The sequence below is a fragment of the Leguminivora glycinivorella genome, chromosome 6, assembly GCF_023078275.1.
Source record: "Leguminivora glycinivorella isolate SPB_JAAS2020 chromosome 6, LegGlyc_1.1, whole genome shotgun sequence".
In the NCBI taxonomy this organism is placed as follows: domain Eukaryota; kingdom Metazoa; phylum Arthropoda; class Insecta; order Lepidoptera; family Tortricidae; genus Leguminivora; species Leguminivora glycinivorella.
In genome coordinates, this window is record NC_062976.1 from 15,549,575 (window position 1) to 15,570,461 (window position 20,887).

General features: G+C 35.4%; 1 protein-coding gene across 2 annotated transcripts in view; it reads left to right on the forward strand.

Annotated features, from left to right (window-relative positions):
* Positions 1-20,887, forward strand: part of LOC125226895 (uncharacterized protein DKFZp434B061-like) — a 41,396-nt gene that overhangs the window by 8,213 nt on the left and 12,296 nt on the right. For both annotated transcript variants that reach the window (XM_048131063.1, XM_048131062.1), the window contains exon 2: positions 13,514-13,725. In XM_048131063.1, coding sequence (XP_047987020.1) covers positions 13,514-13,725 — 212 coding nt within the window. The remainder of the gene's footprint in view (positions 1-13,513; positions 13,726-20,887) is intronic.

Here is a 20,887-nt window from a genome sequence, read left to right on the forward strand (position 1 = left end):
CATAGGGAAAAAAATGTCCCAAAATTTCCATACATTTTTCAAACCTTCCATTCCGTTACCGCCATACAAAATGTATGACAAAATGGTAACGGATTTGGAAAAAACCTTGGGACACTTTTTTCTCCTATCAGGATTGAAAGAGCTCGCGATTCTAAGTGGGAAAACACATAAAAATTTCCAAATCCAAAAAAAAGTGGGGTGGACAACTTTAAAAAAAATGGCCCAGTTATAAGTTTGGTCCTAACTGTCAGAGCGTATTTTTTTTTATATTGAGCAGCAATGTATTGCGTGTACTTAGGTATTTTAAATCTCGAAGACACGGAACTTACTTAGTTGACAGTTTTTTACGTCAAGCCAGCTAACAAAAATAGCATCCATTGCGTGCTGAATTATTTCGTATGAAATGTCCAAATATCTTCCGTAGGGCTTATACTAATAATCCTTTAAATATGAGTTAATATCAAAAATACATCTTGTCCCTGAAATCCAATATAATTATTTCAATGGTTTTAATGAGTATTTATTAAATGTGCCTTTTTCATGTCCATAGTGAATTGACATTTGAGGACATCGAGGAACCGCCGTTATCTTGGAAAATGTGTACTACCGTGAAGATTTAAGTTTTTTTTTACATTATTATAAAGATTATTATAAAGAAGATAAGATAAAGATAAATCTATTTTACAGAAAAATGTCTAAAATTAAAACAATCACAATACTCATAATGCTTAAAACCTATAAATATAGGCACAAACTTTATTATTTAATTGCTTTTGTTTTAAAATTCTGATTATAAACAAACAGTTAGTATTAGCGTTATCGGTCCATTCCGGTGCATCTATAAGAGATCCCTGCGGCACGAATCTAATTGTCAATGTCTAAAGTGGCGTTTGTGGTTGGAAGTGTTTGCATTGTGCAGTTCATTTTTGTATAAACTGCTAAAATTGTGCTTTCTAGTTTCTAGTTTCGGCGCCGGTCGTGGTGGCCGATTCGTATTTAACGATTTGTTACAATATAACTGTGGTTTTGATAAGACTTGCACAATAGCTAACGCTGACTATTAATTGTTCTAAGATCTTTGTCTTGTCATTAGTCGTTAACTATCTCAGTCCCGGCTACGTGCACATGATGCACTGTGAGTGATGTCACTGATGTCAATACAATAACGTGAATACAATGCAATAAAAAGGGACAGAATCTGTCCCATGAGAATTGTGTCGATTGCCAAAGTCGAGCGATCATTGTGAACTCGAAATTTATAACAAGCATGCGAGGTCAGAGATCGCTCAACGCTAGTCGAACAGCGAACTTTAAAAATCAGTTATTTATAAAATGTTACTAGTTTTTAGCCGCGACTTACTCAACGTTATGTCGCGTCCTACGTGAGCGATCTTAGAACTAATGTGAAGCGGCTCAAATAATCTAACCTCAGGAAGGAACTGTGAGTCACGGAAAATGTTAGTTTTGGTTCTAGAGTAAGTTTTAATTTAACCGTTTTCGGGCGCTTTTTTCCTTAAACGCTATAGAGAAACGTATTAAAACTCACAGTAGCAACACATTCGTACAGTAGCCACTTTCAATTTAGGAATTTTATGAAAACGAGAGGGGCTCGTAATAATTGTACAAACAGATGTACTAATTACAACTAGGGAACAAATCAAATTATTTTATTGAATATTTTTGATTTGTTCTTTTTAGGGTTCCGTAGTCAACTAGGAACCCTTATAGTTTCGCCATGTCTGTCTGTCCGTCCGTCCGTCCGTCCGTCCGTCCGTCCGTCCGTCCGTCCGTCCGTCCGTCCGCGGATAATCTCAGTAACCGTTAGCACTAGAAAGCTGAAATTTGGTACCAATATGTATATTAATCACGCCAACAAAGTGCAAAAATAAAAAATGGAAAAAAATGTTTTATTAGGGTACCCCCCTACATGTAAAGTGGGGGCTGATATTTTTTTTCATTCCAACCCCAACGTGTGATATATTGTTGGATAGGTATTTAAAAATGAATAAGGGTTTACTAAGATCGTTTTTTGATAATATTAATATTTTCGGAAATAATCGCTCCTAAAGGAAAAAAAAGTTCGTCCCCCCCCTCTAACTTTTGAACCATATGTTTGAAAAATATGAAAAAAATCACAAAAGTAGAACTTTATAAGGACTTTCTAGGAAAATTGTTTTGAACTTGATAGGTTCAGTAGTTTTTGAGAAAAATACGGAAAACTACGGAACCCTACACTGAGCGTGGCCCGACACGCTCTTGGCCGGTTTTTTCAAGTAGTCACACTACTATATATAAATTATAAATTCAAATAGATCCCATACAACCATTTCGGTCGCAAAATCTTCAAATCAGTAACTAACTGTCAAATGTGACATAACGCGTGGTAATGTCGTGCAAACAATGCGACCGTATTGATACAATAACAAAATGTAGTCGGCGTGTGCACTTGTTACGGTAACAAAATGTGTACGAATCTGTGGCTGTCAATGTCACACAAACGGCAAGGCCCAATGTCGACCGAGCCGGGAATCGAACCCGGGTCTTCAGCTTACGCGGCTAACGTCTTTACCACTAGACCACCCGCGGGCGGTGTATGATATCTATTTGAATTTATAAATGTACTAATTATTACTATTAGTGACTACTCGGGTGAAAAATACTGCATACAATATAATCGAATTTTTATATAGTTTCCTACTACTACAAAACCTAACCAACCGTGGCAATATTTGGATAAGTAAATGGTAATGAAATTATATTTACTATTTTTCTTTTTTGCTAAGTGATATCAGTTTTGAATATCACGCTTCAATTTGCAGCATAGTCAATTAAATTACACGGTTTTTACCTAGCTTGATGGACACTAAAGTACAATGCAAAGGACGGTCGGCAATATTATAATATGAGTTAAAAAAAGTATTTTAAAGAATATTTGTGTCAGTAATTTGTTTTTAAAATAAAAGCAAGTGAATATTGGCCATGAATTTTACATTAAATTATTTCGACGGCATAGATTTTCACACAACACATCTCACTCGCACCATGTCTGCACGAGCGAGATGCAAATATCAATTTGTAATTTTCCTTGCGTTCACCCGATACGCGAACTTATCAAATATCAGATTATAATTATATTCCCCAGTCTAACTCCCAACGGCAGCTGTTACGATTTCTAGTCGAAGCCATTACCACACCTCGGACACTGGCGATCAAATATATGAAAGAGGCGCATTCCTAGCACACAGTCTAAGCTCATGTAGGTAGGTGAACGCGTACTATGCTTGTATGAGTGAAATATGACAGATCGACTGTTTTTGACAGGCGGTAACCGTGAGGTAACCGAGAGGGGGTGGGCGGCACTTTCAGCGGAGAGCGAGAGTGGCCATACTGTACGATAGTACTCTCTGTGCCATTATTAACGCGCCGCGTTACAAGGAAGCTAACTATTTGGCAATGGTTAACTCTGCACTGGTTTTTTTTATTCCCATTAAATTTATGGTTAGCTTCTTTACGTTAAATTAGTTTTCTCTAAGAAACTAGTGTCTAAACTCTTACTTATAGTTGTAAAAATATAGAGTTAATTATAAAAAAAAATATTTAATGACTGAACAAAGTGTATCACGAAACAAGGTGAGCGTCAGAATGGCGGGTGTACATCAAGCAATCCTGGTGTGGTATACGTCAGGAGTTAGTGCTAGCAATGTGCCAAATGTGCGCCAAAATTCGAGCAATGTGCTCTTTGAACTCCAGAGATATTTAAGAAATTAAGACACCCGCCATTCTGACGTCAGGTTGGCGGGTGTACTTCCAGTTCTAGCTAATGGCTGCTTACTCGAGGGTGAAAGTACTGCCTAAGGTTAGTGCTCGCAATGTGCTTCCACATGTATGAAACACACACTAATTCAGAGAGCCGTTGAAGAGTAATATGGGATTGAATAAATATATCTATAACGCCTGCTGAAATAAAATAGCAATGTTCATTGCCTGCAATGCAGCATTAACATGCAGGCGCTTTTCACAAAAAAGTGATACTCATAGATATATTTATTCAATCCCATATTACTCTTCAACGGTTCTCTGAATTAGTTTGTGTTTCATACATGTGGAAGCACATTGCGAGCACTAACCTCAGGCAGTACTTTCACTCTTGAGTAGGCAGCCATTAGCTAGAACTGGAAGTACACCCGCCAACCTGACGTCAGAATGGCGGGTGTCATTAATTTCTTAAATATCTCTGGAGTTCAAAGAGCACATTGCTCGAATTTTGGCGCACATTTGGCACATTGCTAGCACTAACTCCTGACGTATACCACACCAGGATTGCTTGATGTACACCCGCCATTCTGACGCTCACGAAACAAGGCCTTGTTATTTAATTTGATAGGTACCATCAGATACTTGACACTCACTTTTATGTTATTGTTTAACCCTTTATAGGGCACTGGTCTCAAAAAAGACCACCCTGTATGACTATCTTTTTGTATTTTTTTCTTGTTCAGAATTTTTAGGACTACAGGATGGCGATGAGGTTTGAACTCACGATTTTTTTGAGTCTTGCCCGTTAAAGGGGGTTCTCTCACACTTAATCATGCGTTTATTATGTATGAAAACGAAAAAAAAATTGATAAAAGCGATTTACCACAAAACTTCTATTAAATGAGGCTAACAACTCTCGAATTTACTGGAAATCAATAAAAACGCAGTGTATCTATCTATATCTATAAATATTGCATTTATAACTATTGCATTGGTAGTCTAAATAGTAATATTATTAATTTATTAATGCAATGTACTTATTTACTAGTCTAGTAGATAGTCGCTGATTGCATTCTAATGTGTTTGCATTCTAAACGAGCGTGTACGGCTGAGTTGAAACGTCTTTAAAGCCAAGGTAAAAAAATAATATTTAGACTTTATTTTCAGGATTGTCAATGTCTTGGGAGCGTGTATTATTATCGAACGTTGGCTTGTAAATATGTTTATGAAGCCATCATTTGCTAGCCTAAGGGCCAGTTGCATCAACTACATTTGACAGACACATCACCATCAGTGCGTTTTCACATTATCCGATCCGATATCGGATGTCGGACCGATATCCCATACATTACAGGCGCCATCTTGGATTTTTTCCATTGAAATCTTTCCGACATCCGATATCGGATCGGATAATGTGAAAACGGACTCACGCAGCAGGCGTCTATGGCACTTCCCGTACAATAAAATTTAACGAACGCTTTAACGGTGACAGATGGTTTGTTGCAACCGGCCCTAAGTGCGTTTTCACATTATCCGATCCGATATCGGATGTCGGACCCATATTCCATACATCACAGGCGCCATCTTGGATTGTTTCTATTGAAATCCTTCCGACATCCGATATCGGATCGGATAATGCTAAAACGGACTAAGGGCTAGAGAGACATGCTGTACCGACCCCACTCTAACCCGTCATCTAATTATTAACTGTGAAATTAACTCATTAACTAATTTTTTTATTATGTAACGCAATTTGGGGGGAAGGCGGGGTCTCGTAAAACGTTACGATGCGTTACAGGGGCGGGAGGGGGGGGGGCTTTCTTACAACACGTTACGTAACATTGTTTTTTTTAATTAGGAAATTAAAACTCCCAAATTGGCAACCCTTTCCATTTACGTTTCGAGGAATCCGGTTCCGTACCAAAAAGGTACAAACAGGAACCCTTATGGTGCGACTCTGTCCGTCTGCCTGTCCGTCTGTCACATTCCTAAATATCTCGAGAACTACTAATGCTATCAACTTGAAATTTGGAATAGTTATGAACATTATAAACCTCTACAAATAGAAAGTATAATTTTTTTTAATTTATGAATTTTAATTGTAGAAAATGGCCTTAATGAATGGGGGGCAAACTGTAAATTTCAAGTTACTAGGTCAAGTGGGATATCGTTAGAAAGAGCGCAAATTGAACGTAAATAAACTATTTTTTATAATTTTTTTCTTGTGGAAAAAAAAAGAATTTTGAAGGAAAATGTAAAAAAAAAATACCGTTCCCCCCCCCCTTATCTCCGAAGTTTACCAACTAAAAATTATGAAAATTTTAGAAAACATTGGTTTTATGCTAAATATTACAGGAAAAATATAATCGTGTTTACACCTTGGAAACTTTTTTTTTAATTCATAAAAAACTTTTCATATTTTTACTTTCAATTTACCCACCCTTGCGAATGTAAATAAATAAATATTATAGGACATTCTTACACAGATTGACTGAGGCCCACGGTAAGCTCAAGAAGGCTTGTGTTGAGGGTAGTCAGACAACGATATATATAATATATAAATACTTATATACATAGAAAACATCCATGACTCAGGAACAAATATCTGTGCTCATCACACTAATAAATGCCCTTACCGGGATTCGAACCCGGGACCGCGGCGCAGCAGGCAGGGTCACTACCGACTGCGCCAGACCGGTCGTCAAAATGTATATCGTACTTCAAATTAATACGAGATGTTACGTAAACCGTCTTCTTTCCAATAAAGTATAAACTGTTTAAATCGGTTAACATTATAAAGAATTATCCCTGAAAAACCAACATAGTAGGTCGCGCAAATTAGTTAGCGAATTCACCGAGAGATGGCGCTATACACAATAATGCTCATTAGTACCTATACTTTTGTCTTCTAGTCAAGTCATTAGAGTGAAAAAAATATGAAAACATGAGATTATTTTAACTAGGTAGTTTGAAAGAAAGTTTGTACGGGACCCTCGGTGGGCGAGTCCGACTCGCACTTGGCCGGTTTTTTTAAAATTTGCTCTCGCAAGTTGGAAAACCTTTTCGTTTCTGTATTATTAATGCAAATGCAATTAAAATTATACCAAGGATAAAAAAAATAATATAACTTTTTGCGACTTTTGGGTAAAAATGGTCACTAGAATGTTACGTAACGTTTAGAGGGAGGGTACAGTAAAACGTCACGGTGCGTTACAAGGAGGGGAAGGGGGGTCAAAAATCTTCAAAAATTGCGTTACGTAATACTTGAACGCCCCCTGATCATGTTTAGGGTTAATACTGTATTCATTAAATTCATTTTAAATTTCATTATAATGAATTTAATTCCACTTAAATGCAGGCGTCTACAATCTCTAGTTAATTTTAACTTTTTATTTTCCCCCGAGCCAATAGCCGACAGCCAACGTTAGTGATTCAATTTATGTGAATGTAGAGATTAAGCAGCCTACCTGTTGACTCATTTTCATTGTCTGCTTATTTTATTATCGTAATAAAAAGATTCTGAGGTATATTTGACTTTTTACTGTAACAGGGCTTCAGACAGCTACTTTAATATAGTACCTAAATATATTACGATACAAGTGCGGAAAAGAGAAAATTCGAGAGTTGCCGATAAATTAAAACACGACCGAAGGAAGTGTTTTAAATCGAGAATCCTTAAGACGGGGTTTCTCAAAGTGGAGCCGTCTTATGGGTCAGTATAATGTAATGTCTATCAGAGGTCCAGTCCAAATGTAGGTCAGTAACTGTTATATACTGTCACGGACTTTAATTGTTAATCCACTTCTAGCTCATTTTATACCGGACATTTCAGAGTTAAACATAGTTAAGCTATACGTCCCAGTATAAAATGAGCTAGAAGTGGATCAACAATTAAAGTCCGTGACTGTACATAAATACTAACTAAGAAACCTCTCAATACTGTTACTCTTAGTGCGTTTTCACATTATCCGATCCGATATCGGATGTCGGACCGATATCCCATACATTACAGGCGCCATCTTGGATTTTTTCCATTGAAATCCATCCGACATCCGATATCGGATCGGATAATGTGAAAACGGACTTAAGTAATTATCAAAACTTGACTATACCTAAGTTTCTTTTTTTTTGGAGGTCCAAGGACTTTTTAAATTGTGAAAGTATTCCAACGATACATTAAGTCTCAGAATTCCCACTCTAAGTACTAAATGAGGGGAAACAACGCAGTTGCGTTCGCCGTGATGTGACCTCTAAACAAGATTCTAAACGATCGATAGAGATCTGACTACCTACCTACTACGTATACTATCAGACTGTAATATTAAAGGACGCGCATGCAAAGTGAACAATTATGTTACTGCGATGTTACAGTTCAGTCGAGTTAGTTTACATCTACACATTTACGTTAATACCTCAACACGACTCTAATAATTATTATGATGAGATTTACATGATGACGTAAAAACATGTTCAAACATTTTTATTCGTGTAAGTGCGTTTTCACATTATCCGATCCGATATCGGATGTAGGACCGATATCCCATACATTAAAGCAGCCATATTTGATTTTTGCCTTTGAAATCCTTCCGACATCCGATATCGGATCGGATAATATGAAAACGCACTAAGGGTCGGTGGCACCAAATCGTCTCATACCGAGTTTAGTGTTCGTATTTTTTTGTATGGGAATTTTCATAGACTATGTGACGTTAATCTGTTAACTGTTGTTAAGCTTTCTCTTAACTGTGGTTGATGCAAGTGGCCCTAAATATGTCATCCACACACAATAACCTAACCACAATATTAAAGTTATGAAAAAAAAAACCCCCGACATAGTAGACTGATTTTTATTTTGTTTTATGAAACATACCCAATAACACTCGCGAGTCCCAACTAAGTGTGTTTCACATTATCCGATCCGATATCAGATATAAGACCGATATCCCATACATTTAAGCAGCCATATTTGATTTTTGCCTTTGAATAAATCCTTGCGACATCCGATATCGGATCGGATGATGTGAAAACGCACTAACTCAGCTTTCAAACAAAAATACTAAATCTAAATCGGTTCCTCCATTCCGGAGCTACGATGCCACAGACAGACACACACACAGACAGACAAACAGACAGACACGTCAAACTTATAACACCCGTCGTTTTTGCGTCAGGGGTAAAAAAGAAACAAATAAACGAGCTCGACTGTACAATAATTAGTTTAGCGACTCGTCCCCGTCAGTGGACTCAAGGCTACCTTTTACAACTGAAGTCTGTTGATATAACTTGTAATATTCAGTTACGCCGCAGAATGTGTAACGGCGCGATATAAATAGAGGTTAAGCTCGCTTGTTCCGACGTTCCGGCGAACAGACCACTCCATTATCTTGCCGCAACTAATAAAAGCAGAAAGAAATTTTATGTTGGTATACATACAATGTAATACATGTGTATGTTTTACTGAATATCTGATATCACGAAGTTATACAGCGTGTTTATTTAATCACTTGCAATAATACAAGGATAAATGCAACTTGTTTTTATTAATATCCATTAACTTTAGGAAAGCTCTTTAGGTCAATTACAATGAATTTCTCTAAGAGTAATAGTGTCTTAACGCTTACTGTTATCGAGTTATTTAAAAAAATGGTAGAACAAGTCATTCACTATTGTATGAACATTAAAAAACTATAATTTTTAAAATTTACCAAAAAGCGATATACCAGATGAATGCTGTTAACGAGACTAACGAATAAAAACACGGTGTATACAATAATATATATGCCATACTGAGATACTAACAACGGGACCAACCTCGAAAATACATTGCCTCGTTTAATACATTTTGCCTGTGATGACCTTGACATTGTGACTGAGAGTAAATCTTTCGTGCTTTTGGGGTCAATAACGCAGTAAGAGCATTTTCACATTATCCAATCCGATATCGGTAACGCTCTAAAAGTTGCCTAATATGACCAATATATATTAATCTCGTAATTTGACATTTATTTTTTTATTAAAAAAAAAACAGCTAAATAAACACCTTGTATTTGTATTATCTAATCTAATTACACTAATGTCTAACAAAATTTATTCAAATAAAAAATATATAGTACTAGCTTTTGCCCGCGGCTTCGCTCGCGTTAGAAAGAGACAAAAAGTAGCCTATGTCACTCTCCATCCCTTCAATTATCTCCACTTAAAAAATCACGTCAATTTGTCGCTCCGTTTTGCCGTGAAAGGCGGACAAAGAAACAGACACACACACTTTCCCATTTATAATATTAGTATGGATAGGGTATACAGTGTGTTACCACCACCCGGACCTTTATTAATACCAATAATAATACAGTCATTTAGCAATCGACGTTTGCACATATCAGCAAATCATAGTTATTTAAAGTAACTGAAATATATATTCTCCAACATCCCAACATCCAATATAACGAGTGCACTTCTTATTATATTATTATAAAATTAAAAAAGTTTATGTTGAAACAATTTGAAACTGATAGTAACTCTAGTTAAATACGTAATTAAAATAAAATACTTTAGTAAGTAGTATTAAGTAACTAACTATGTTTGTAACTTGTACTAACACTTTAGCACCTAAGTGAAACAACAGTAATGTGATGAAAGGGAGCCTATTCCTGCCAACAAACTGTTCTACAGTTTGGCGGAAAGTGTAATGTAAAAATACTGTCTCATTTTTATTGAATAAATAATTTAAATTAAAAAATAAAAATAATTGTCATTACTCACATCGCTCACACAGTGTGTGTGCTGTACATTGCTGGCAATAAAAAAATTGTTAGAAAGTTTATAAAGTCAAAATTTTTAATTATTAATTAAATTAAGGGCATGGTTAAGTTAAATAACTCGACTCGACGACCGGTCTGGCTCAGTCGGTAAGCCGCGGTCCTGGGTTCGAATCCCAGTAAGGGCATTTATTTGTGTGATGAGCACAGATATTTGTTCCTGAGTCATGGATGTTTTCTAAGTATGTATTTATCTATTTACGTATGTATATCGTCGCTTAATTAGCACTCATACTACAAGCTTTGCTTAGTTTGGGGCTAAGTTGATCTGTGTAAGGTGTCCCCAATATTTATTTATTTATTATTATATTTATTTATTTATTTAACTATGTAAGATTACGTTCCTTTAAAAAAACCCACTTGTTGGTAACACACTGTATAAAGTCAGTTCATCCTTACTTGTCCAATAATGTAAACAAACGAAACGTCAAATATGATTGGAAGTGTCAATAAAATGATGTATTAACGATAATTTCACTGCTGACGTCATCAGAGGATTTTCAATTTTACGTCACACAATATCTATGTTAAAACCAAAATTAAATTATTTTTCGTCCCATTTGCAACAATCCTGTAAAAAAAGCTAGTTCAGTATTCACTTCATAATACCTAGGATTAACATTTACAACAACAAATATCAAAATATACTGATAGTTAAATATTTATTGTAAAGAAAGGGTAGCAAATAAAACTGGCTGTTCAAAATATTGTTCCTTATTTATTGTATATTATAATTTTGTATATATTGACTTGTTGAGTACATACTAGTTATGTATTCTGTAGAATTAGTTGGAGATTGCTAGCTTAACAGTCTCCTGACGTGAAATTTGTATTTCATACGCATTTTTATTTCTAGTACTTTGACACTTGGAGAGCCTTTACACCTCCAAATTTTTATTTTTTATTATATCCCATTAATTATAATTGACTGTGGGGACCTTTTACATCTCCCAAGATCTTGTTTCAGTTAAGTCAATTTAAGCTATGTAACATACAAGCACGGAATGTTGTGTCTTACATCTAGGTATACGGTATTGACTTATTATTTGAATATTTAATACAGCCCGGACAGCTTGAACATGTCATGCTCGCTTAAAAGTCTTTGCTTACGGTGGCGTCGTTGATCGGGTCGCCACCTTCCCGAATATAGGTTGAGGAGGCGATGGCTGAGATACGCGCCATACTCGTGAACGGGTGCTGTTTGTGAAGACCGGTCTGTTTCTGCTAATAGGGGCTATAACTATTAGATTGTAACATTAATTTTGATTACATTGAGGCACTCTGTTCGGTCCTTGTTTGTTTATTTTCTTTCTGACTCTTGGAGACCATATACATCTCCAAGGAAAAAAGTAGATTAAGTATATCTATTTTTTTCTTTAGTTGTGACATCAAGAGTCTTTTACAACTCTAAAGTTATTTTAGTTATCTTTTATTTGTATCAGTTCGTTTTTTTTTGTTTTCATCATGTATATTTTTTCTTTTTTTTTTATGTACTTTAACACTTAGAGACTATACATCTCTAAAATCTCTTATTAATCATAGTAGCTTTGTACTTTGTATAATTTATTGAAATGAATTTCCATAGAGTAGGTACCTAGTCTGTTAATTTAATATTTCTTTTTTTTTTATGAATACTTTTGCTGATTAAATTGTATCTCGTTTTTTAATGCATGTTAATTATAAGATGTAATGTTTTGAAAAGAAGTGGCCCGCCGAGTTTCTTGCCGGTCCCATAGTGGATACCCCCCTCCAACTGAGGGGGGACTGAAATCTTCTCGAGGCTGAGGCGTAGGGTTAGAGCCGGCGTAGCTTTATTTGACGTTCATAAGCGCATTGTAATATGCCTACTTGGAAAATAAATATTTCATTTCATTTCATATTTCATTTCATTTCATTTATTTCCATTTCATTTCATTTCACAACGTAATGTAGTCGGTTAAAAAAATCTGATAAATTATTGTAGTCACTATCAACGCATTTTTTCCAAGCTATACAAACTCAAATGTTAATATCGATCGTTTGTCATCCCAACATTACGATTCGTAGACAACCTAGACTTCGTAATGTCAGGGGTTTTTGATGTCATCCGTTCGTCATTGCAATTATTGATGAAAATATTTTTAGAAATGATATTTTTCAATGGTTTTTTGATTGATTTCAATACTTTGTGCGTTTCTTTAAGTATATAATATATAACATTTTAAGTGATGATTAATGTGTAATTACAGAGAAAAATGAGAAAATGTTTTCCAGCAGTGTTTGTTTACATGATTGGACAAGTAAAGGTGAATTGACCTTAGAGAAGCTTTACTGCACTGTTAAAATATCCATATAAAATTCGTAGCCGTTTTCTTAGCATATGTATTTAGAATGTTAGAATAAAACAAAGAAATTATATAGCATTTGCGTCATCATTCGTGTAAATTTCTATGAGCCGTCTACATTGCACATGATTATGCAAGCTAAAAAATTATTACCTACCAATTAGGAAAATGCATGTTTTACCAAGTTCTCCTAAATGTGAAATGTGAAGGCTTTTTAAATACATTGTTTGTTTCAGTAAGAATTTTATTTGGTATTATATAAATCATTTGAACAAGTTTACACATTAAAAACTAAGACTAAACATAAAACTTTAGAAAAAAATACGAATTTGAGAAAACTAACTATGCCATTCTGTTTCCTGTAATGGACCTAGCTATATGCCGAAGGTAACGGAATTCAATAAAAATACGGTGTAAAATGTAAGTAGTGAAAAAGTTTTTTCTCAAACATGAAACAGCTGCGCTTTTGGGCGTAACAACTCGAGAGGACTGTAAATTAGGTATCTCTTTTTTTTTTTAATTTCGCTCTATCCTGATTGAATGCTCAGGCCGGTACTGCCTGTTCGTAAGTTTTACATTTCACACCAACACCTACTGACTTTTGTTTTTCTTTCCCAGCGGGAGTTCGTTCGAGGGGCAATGGCAGAACGGCAAGCGGCACGGGCTGGGCGTGGAGACGCGGGGGCGGTGGCTGTACCGCGGCGAGTGGACGCAGGGCTACAAGGGCCGGTACGGCGTACGCCAGAGCACCACCAGCAACGCCAAGTACGAGGGCACCTGGGCCAACGGGCTGCAGGACGGATACGGCTCTGAGACTTACGCTGATGGCGGTGAGTATCATTTATTACTAAAGGATTTGATTTCGTATAATTATAAACTGAATAAAGACGTAATATATATATAAGAAAAAGGTGGCGGAGTACCCCAGGGGTCCAAATCACTAGCCCGGATGGCCAAAACATTCGATCCGTTTTTCACCTCTGGAGGTGTCTAATTTTTCTAAAGCCTAGGAAAAAACGTACCTCAGAAAAATGTAGGTATGCTAATTTCGAAGGGATACACTAATTCATATATATAATCATTTTAACACATATCATTAATATGACTGCAAAATGTACATTGATAATAAGCCTATAATGATACTCCATTATCTTTGATATTATACCTACACAATAAATGTTATATACCTTTAGAAATCATAGGATAAATAATTGAGCGATGGGTGTAAATTGTGTCACAAAATGCAATGACCCCTTGCTCTGGGTAGCTTAAATTTTTGAGAATGTAGACACGCGAGCGTGGCCAACGATAAAGCTTGATTCGGTATAACGTCAATCTTTCTTAGTATTTACTCAATCTTTGGACAATACAAATTGTCAGGTAAACTTAAGGCTGCTTTCGAGAAAAATGTCAAAATAATGTAAAATTGATAGTTGATTGATTGCGGTGAAATACTACACTTTCCGTTATCCAATAGATAATTATATTTAATTCAAGTTTCAATTAGAGCATCTTCATCATCTTGATGCTTATCAGACTGGATTTTATAAAATTAACTCAGTAAATTAATTATGATATTTTCTCTGATGCACGTTTAGGAAAACCCGCGTATAGCGCTGGATTAGTCGATCTTATTTGTAAAATTTGGACAATTTGGAATACTGAAACTAGTAAATTTATAATACGTATATCCTGTACTATAAACTTCTCAGACTACATTTTTATTATAAGGTTTTAAAAAAGAGTAAACAAGGCTAAGACGAATTCAATTTTTTTCAGAAATTACCTAAAATTAAGTGACAATTTCTTTGAAAATCTACATCACATCGGAGTTATTTTCGTACAAAATTAATCTACAACGTTTACTAAAATTGCTCTTATGCCTTAGTGATTATAAGTTTCTATTATATATTTTTGGCAATTTTTTGAAAACGAGCGTTCCCCGTCACAATTATTGCCACTTCTGGACATTTTCTCATATTTTGTTAGACTAAGTAGAAAAAGTCCTATAATATGCTATATATTTGTAAACTACTCGGAAAGCTCTTTAATTTGATACCACACACGGTATGATTAAGCGCTCGGTTGCGATTTCACTATTTTTCACATGAAACCCCTCTTAAAAAGTCCTCCTAATATTAATTTATTATATTTGAGTTAATATGCTGACTTATATTGTTTATATGTTATCGTACATAAATAACCAAAAAGTATTGCGTAAGAAAAAGTTAATTTTTGCTACGTTTGTCCCTGGGAAATTTCTAATCTAAAAAATACTTTACCTAAGTATTTCAAAAGATCTTAACTTACTTATTTTGAAAGACTACAAAGTCACAACAGTACCGACAAAATATTCTTAGAATAGCGAAGCACTTCATATTTATAAGAATTATAAGAATCTACCAATTTCAAATTTCTTCTGTTTCATTATTTACGTACCTGAATAAAATATTAAAAAGATTGGTGTTTCAGTTTAGCTTATTAGGATATGTACGAATACGTTATATGTGTTGAATTGGATGTGATATTTAGTATTGCGTTCTAGTTAGGCTAGAATTTTTAGACCTAGGGCCTCCTAGACACTTGGAATTCCAGGGGTCCCCTAAATTTTTCCGAGCCCTCTTCGTCTCCTAAGCCCGAGCCCAGGCAACCTACAAAAAGAATCGGCCCTATTAACTTGCTGGTCAAAAATCGATCTATCTCTTTCTATCATGAAATGATCTTGTATACGCAGCAAGTCAGATCGGTAGATAATTTTAATAGTCATAATATAGATAGCCTACGCTATAAATGAATAAAGTAGTTTCTGCTTGGTAATAGTAGTTTATGTATCTTCTGACATGGCGCAGTCGGTAGGATGGCAGAATGGCTACCGGCGCCATATTCATCTCGTAAGTTCAATATACTCGAATGTGCATTGCTAACCCGGACCACGGTCTACAGATAAATCCTTGATGATAACTATAAATAAGTCCGATAGCCAAAGCCCGGAATGACGGAATAAACATGTGTTGACCGTCATACTCCTGGAAGAATTTGGTATCTACTGCCAAACGAACAGATTTATTTTATTTTTACAAACGGCGGTATGAAAATTAGGCTTCATTACGAAATAATTGCCATTACAAACTTCGTTGTAAACTGAAGTCCTTGCGAAAGTCTTACAAACTGGAGACTTTTTATGGTTTGTTGTTGTAGTAACCGAGCAGGGAATTGAGCAAAGAATTGGCTGGCGAATGGAATGTACCGTCGTAATCAATTACCTATCTGAAAAATCCCGAGAAGTATATTTATGTTTATCCTAGCTTTTTCTCGCGGCTTCGCTCGCGTTAGAAAGAGACAAAAAGTAGCCTATGTCACTCTCCATCCCTTCAACTAAGGTAACGGACCCAATCATGGTCAGTTTAAGAAAAAAATTCGCCTGTTTTTGATATTTCACTGATAAATGTAAAAATACTACCGCTAAGCGTATTAAATCTTGAATGTCCTATCCTTATTTTACATTTCAAGCGTATTGCAGAATAGATACTCCTATTGGTTTTTTCATAGTTAACAAATTAAAACTAGGTGTTTTTTCTCCAATTATGGACGGCAGTTCTCCAGTAATGGATCCCCCATTATGGACAGTGAAATAAATTTAAAATTTTACTTTTAAAGCCAACTGATACTCAATTAGTCAATTTTATATACCATAAATAAAATTAGTTTGGGTTATTTTAACATAGGATTGTTTCTTGTAAATTTTGGTTTTATAAATTGTTCCTTGTCCAACACAGGAGGTACGCAGTTTTCCGGTTCCAGTAATGGACACTCGCAAAATAACGCTATTTCTTTATATCTTTGGAGCAACAAACTAGTATGTTTTATACCTTATCTCATGCTTAATGCAGTAAGTAAAACTCATTCAAGCTACAGCGAGTATTTTTTTTTATTATTTTATACATGAACTCAACTCTCTTAGCAACATTACTAAGAATTCGTCTTGATATTTTTTTCAGTAAACTGATGACTTTTATCTTGCCGCCAAATCCTTCAGAAATAACTGAATTAAATGAAACTTTAAAATTAAACAGCTCTACAACTCTAGTTTATGGTACATTGCCGTCAGTTTTTAGAAACTAATTTTAGATACTTATTTTTAAGGATTTGTGTTTTTTTGTCCATAATGGCATCACCGTCCATTATAGGGTATTTTACATCTCCACTTAAAAAAATCACGTCAATTCGTCACTCCGTTTTGTCGTGAAAGACGGACAAACAAACAAACACACACACTTTCCCATTTATAATATTAGTATCGATTTCTGAGAAAATTGTCTGTGACATACCTACGGTCAGACGGATTAACATGACAAAACTCTAGATAACTGTTTTTGTCGTTATGTCTAAGAAGCTCTAAATTTAAAGCACACGCGTGCTGTATACTTTATCTATCGCCTTGGGTTATGTCTTAGATATGGCTAGATTATTATAAAGCCATCGAAACCAAACAAATTTTGCAAACTACCACACTGACACGAGTTTGTATTTTACTAATTGTAAAACCGTGTAAAACAATAAACTAAATCAAATCAGTCAATTTATGATTGAACCTTATCATTTATAGGTCAATTCTACCAGCCAGCTTTGGACATCAAGTTAAAATTATAGCATGAAATTACCTACTTTCCACTCTTGTGGATACAATGCAACATTCTTATCAGTTTGTGAAAAATCAAATCAGTTGGTGTGGTGAAAAAAACTACTTATGTACACTTTCTGGCATTAAATAACTGCGAGTAATGTCAAATTTTATTAAGAGGATACGGTAGCGAAAATGCTAAAATGGAAAGGAGCCCCCCTTTCAACTTTGGAATTTTAGTTAAATATACAAGTGTTATTAACTAGATTTATCGCAAAAAAAATGTTCATTAAGAACAACTCAGTCAAAAGATATTTAAAAAAAAAAAATTAAAATCGAGGTTCCGCTCTCGACTCTTTCCTCCTTCAAAACTTAATCAAACGGAACGAAATTTGTGAATCTGAATAACAATTAAATAATCTATGTCGGACTGTTTAGCTTTTTTGGTTAATTGTTACCAATCTTGAGTATCACACCTTTTTTTGCGCCACAATGAAAAAGGTCGTTTTTGGAAATTTTTGATTGGCTCTAGACTTTTTAAAAAGCAGAATATCAAAAAAATCAAAACGGTCCGACACAGATAAAAATAATTACAATCTGTGTTGAAAAAATCATTGCTCTATCTTCAAAAACCAGGGAGGAAATAGTCGAGAGCGTTTGTATGGAGAATTGACCCCTACCGTATCGTCTTAAGGTACAGCCGGACAATTTCGAGTTCCGTACCAGAAAGGTACAAACAGGAATCCTTATGGTGCGACTCTGTCCGTCTGTCTACTGGTTAAATATGACACGCGTGTTCAGTGGATATATGTAGAACTCAACTTAATGGTTTCGTAATAATGGAAGAAACGGATCAGTTACAATTGCCCCCAAGTCGAGATTTGCCCCGCTGTACCTTATCCATAATAGTAATATTTACAGACGTGCATTATTCCTAAGGTATTTAATCCATTCTTGGCAGCTCAAAGAAATAAAAGAAAATCATATCGCATATCATCATCGCAGGTGTTTGGATATTAAGCCAATCTATAAATAATCTAAAATAAATATTTTTTAAGAAAAAAAACCACCGCTTTTGGGGTTCTGGTGAAAGGTACTTCCGAATGTTGGATTAAGTAGAAATGTGTAGGTATGTTTTAAAACTGCTTTTAATGTAAATCTTTGATTATTTGATGGAAACAGAAATGAATATACGTATACCGTTAAGGTTTGAAGAGTTTCCTCAGTTCCTCGTGAATCCGATATCCGATTATAAGAAATCGAGCTTGACAAAATTTGAAAACTCAATATGTAAGCATAACAAAAAGAACAAATCTCCTAACAAATAAATCTGACTGTTCTGAACTTAAATGCATGCTGTTCCTATAAAAATACGAAAGTCACTATGAGTGTGCCGTTCATATTTGAGGAGTTCCGTTCTGAATCATCATCAGAAGTTCCACTGCACCAAATGTCACTGTTCTGAACGTAAACGCAAGCTGTTCTTATAAAAATACCAAAGTCATTATAAGCGTGCCGTTCAGATTTGAGGAGACCCGTTCTGACCATCATCAGCAGTTCCACTGCACCAAATGTCACTGTTCTGTACGTAAATGCATGCCGTTCTTATAAAAACACAAAAATCACCATATGTATGCCTTTCAGATTTGAGGAGTTCCCTCGATTTCTCCAGGATACCATCATCAAAACCGGGTTCTGATAAAATGGGACCAATCTGTATGCATATATACAGATTGGTCCCATTTTTATTTACTACATTCGATCAAAAAAAAATCAAAATCGATCCATTAACGACGGAGATAAAAAAAAATACAGACGAATTGAGAACCACCTTCCTTGAGATTTGGGAGCGGCGGTTAAAAATAACTAAGAACTAGATTTGTTTAGTAAAATATGTATATAAGTAAGTAGAATAAAATAATCTCGATTGCACTAAGATTCACATAAATTCATAAAATCTTTTTTAGTCAGCATCTCTACCTTTATTTCAGTTGCTAAGGCTAATAGTTATTACTACGTGAAAATGAGTCATGCGTGCAGAAAGGGGACTGAAACTAGGTCAGAGTCAGATTGTTTTACCCATAAGGCTTTTTATACTGTACGTAAGCGTACCTGCTATCAAAGTCTGATGACATTTGCTGAGTTTTATGGTTTTTGCATGAAAATAATATTTTCCAAAATTTACTTTGTATTGGCATTCCACGAGAAAGTCGCTTACGACATGCTTTTGCCTTGTATGGCAGCTATATCAATCAAATCCGTAAACCTCGAGAAAATCTGTCAATTGGTTAACCAAGTCATGAAGGTTGTCAGACACAAGTTCGCTTTCTTAGCGTCTTTAGAAGTGTTAGAAGAATTGAATGTCGTAAGCGACATTCTCGTGGAATGCCCCTCTGTTGCTCTCAAAGTTGGCTTTCATCTGATCAAGAATCTTTTTCGAGCAGCCGGCGTAGCCGAATGGCAAACGATGACGCCAGACGTCGGCAGAAATGCAGTCTAGCTCTGTCGCGCCAATACGCAAGAGCGATAGAGATATATAGCTACGAAACTGATATTATCGTGAGCGTTTGCGCATTCGGCTACACACACTGGGTACAGTCATCGGCATAAAGAAGTGATGATTTCTGTACCTTGTCGCTTTTAATCGTTTGACAATGACAATGACATTGACAAGATACAGAAATCACTTCTTTATGCCGACGACTGTACGTAGCCAACGTGATACTCAGCTCGCTTGGAAAAGCTTCCGAGTTCGTAGCGAAAAAGTCACAACTGACTCGGTCACACTAATTTGGGAGATGGATAGAGGGTCTACGATACGATTCGGAGCATGTGTTGGCATTAGAACATTGAATAAGTTTCTGGTTAGAAATTATATCATGAAATAACTATTTGAAGATATTTGTACTATTTGGTACTGTAGGGTAGGGACTAATATCCCTTTACCGGCTGATTCTAACGATAACAAAATAAGAAGCTTGAAGCTTTATATTTTATTTTATTTATCTACTATTAATTTGCCGGTAGATGTAAGTGAGGGTGGTATCGATAATATATCAAATGTCAACTTCAAATTGTTGGTTTTGTTTGATCTTAGAGGAAAATGTATTAACAAAGTCTTAACTTCAAAAGTCGGAACATAGGTCAAGGTTGACAAGTTATCGAATTTAATTGAGGTGCCTAGTCAAATTTTGTCAAACTGATGAAACATGGAAGTAATAAAGCGAACCAAAGGGAATATAATCACTACGTTTCAGCGAACCGCTGTTGACATGTATCGTCTGAATCGCTTTGATATTGTCAGGCTTATTAATGAGGACTTGAGGAGTCATACATCATACCTACTATCTGTATGCGGTTGTTCAAAGTTG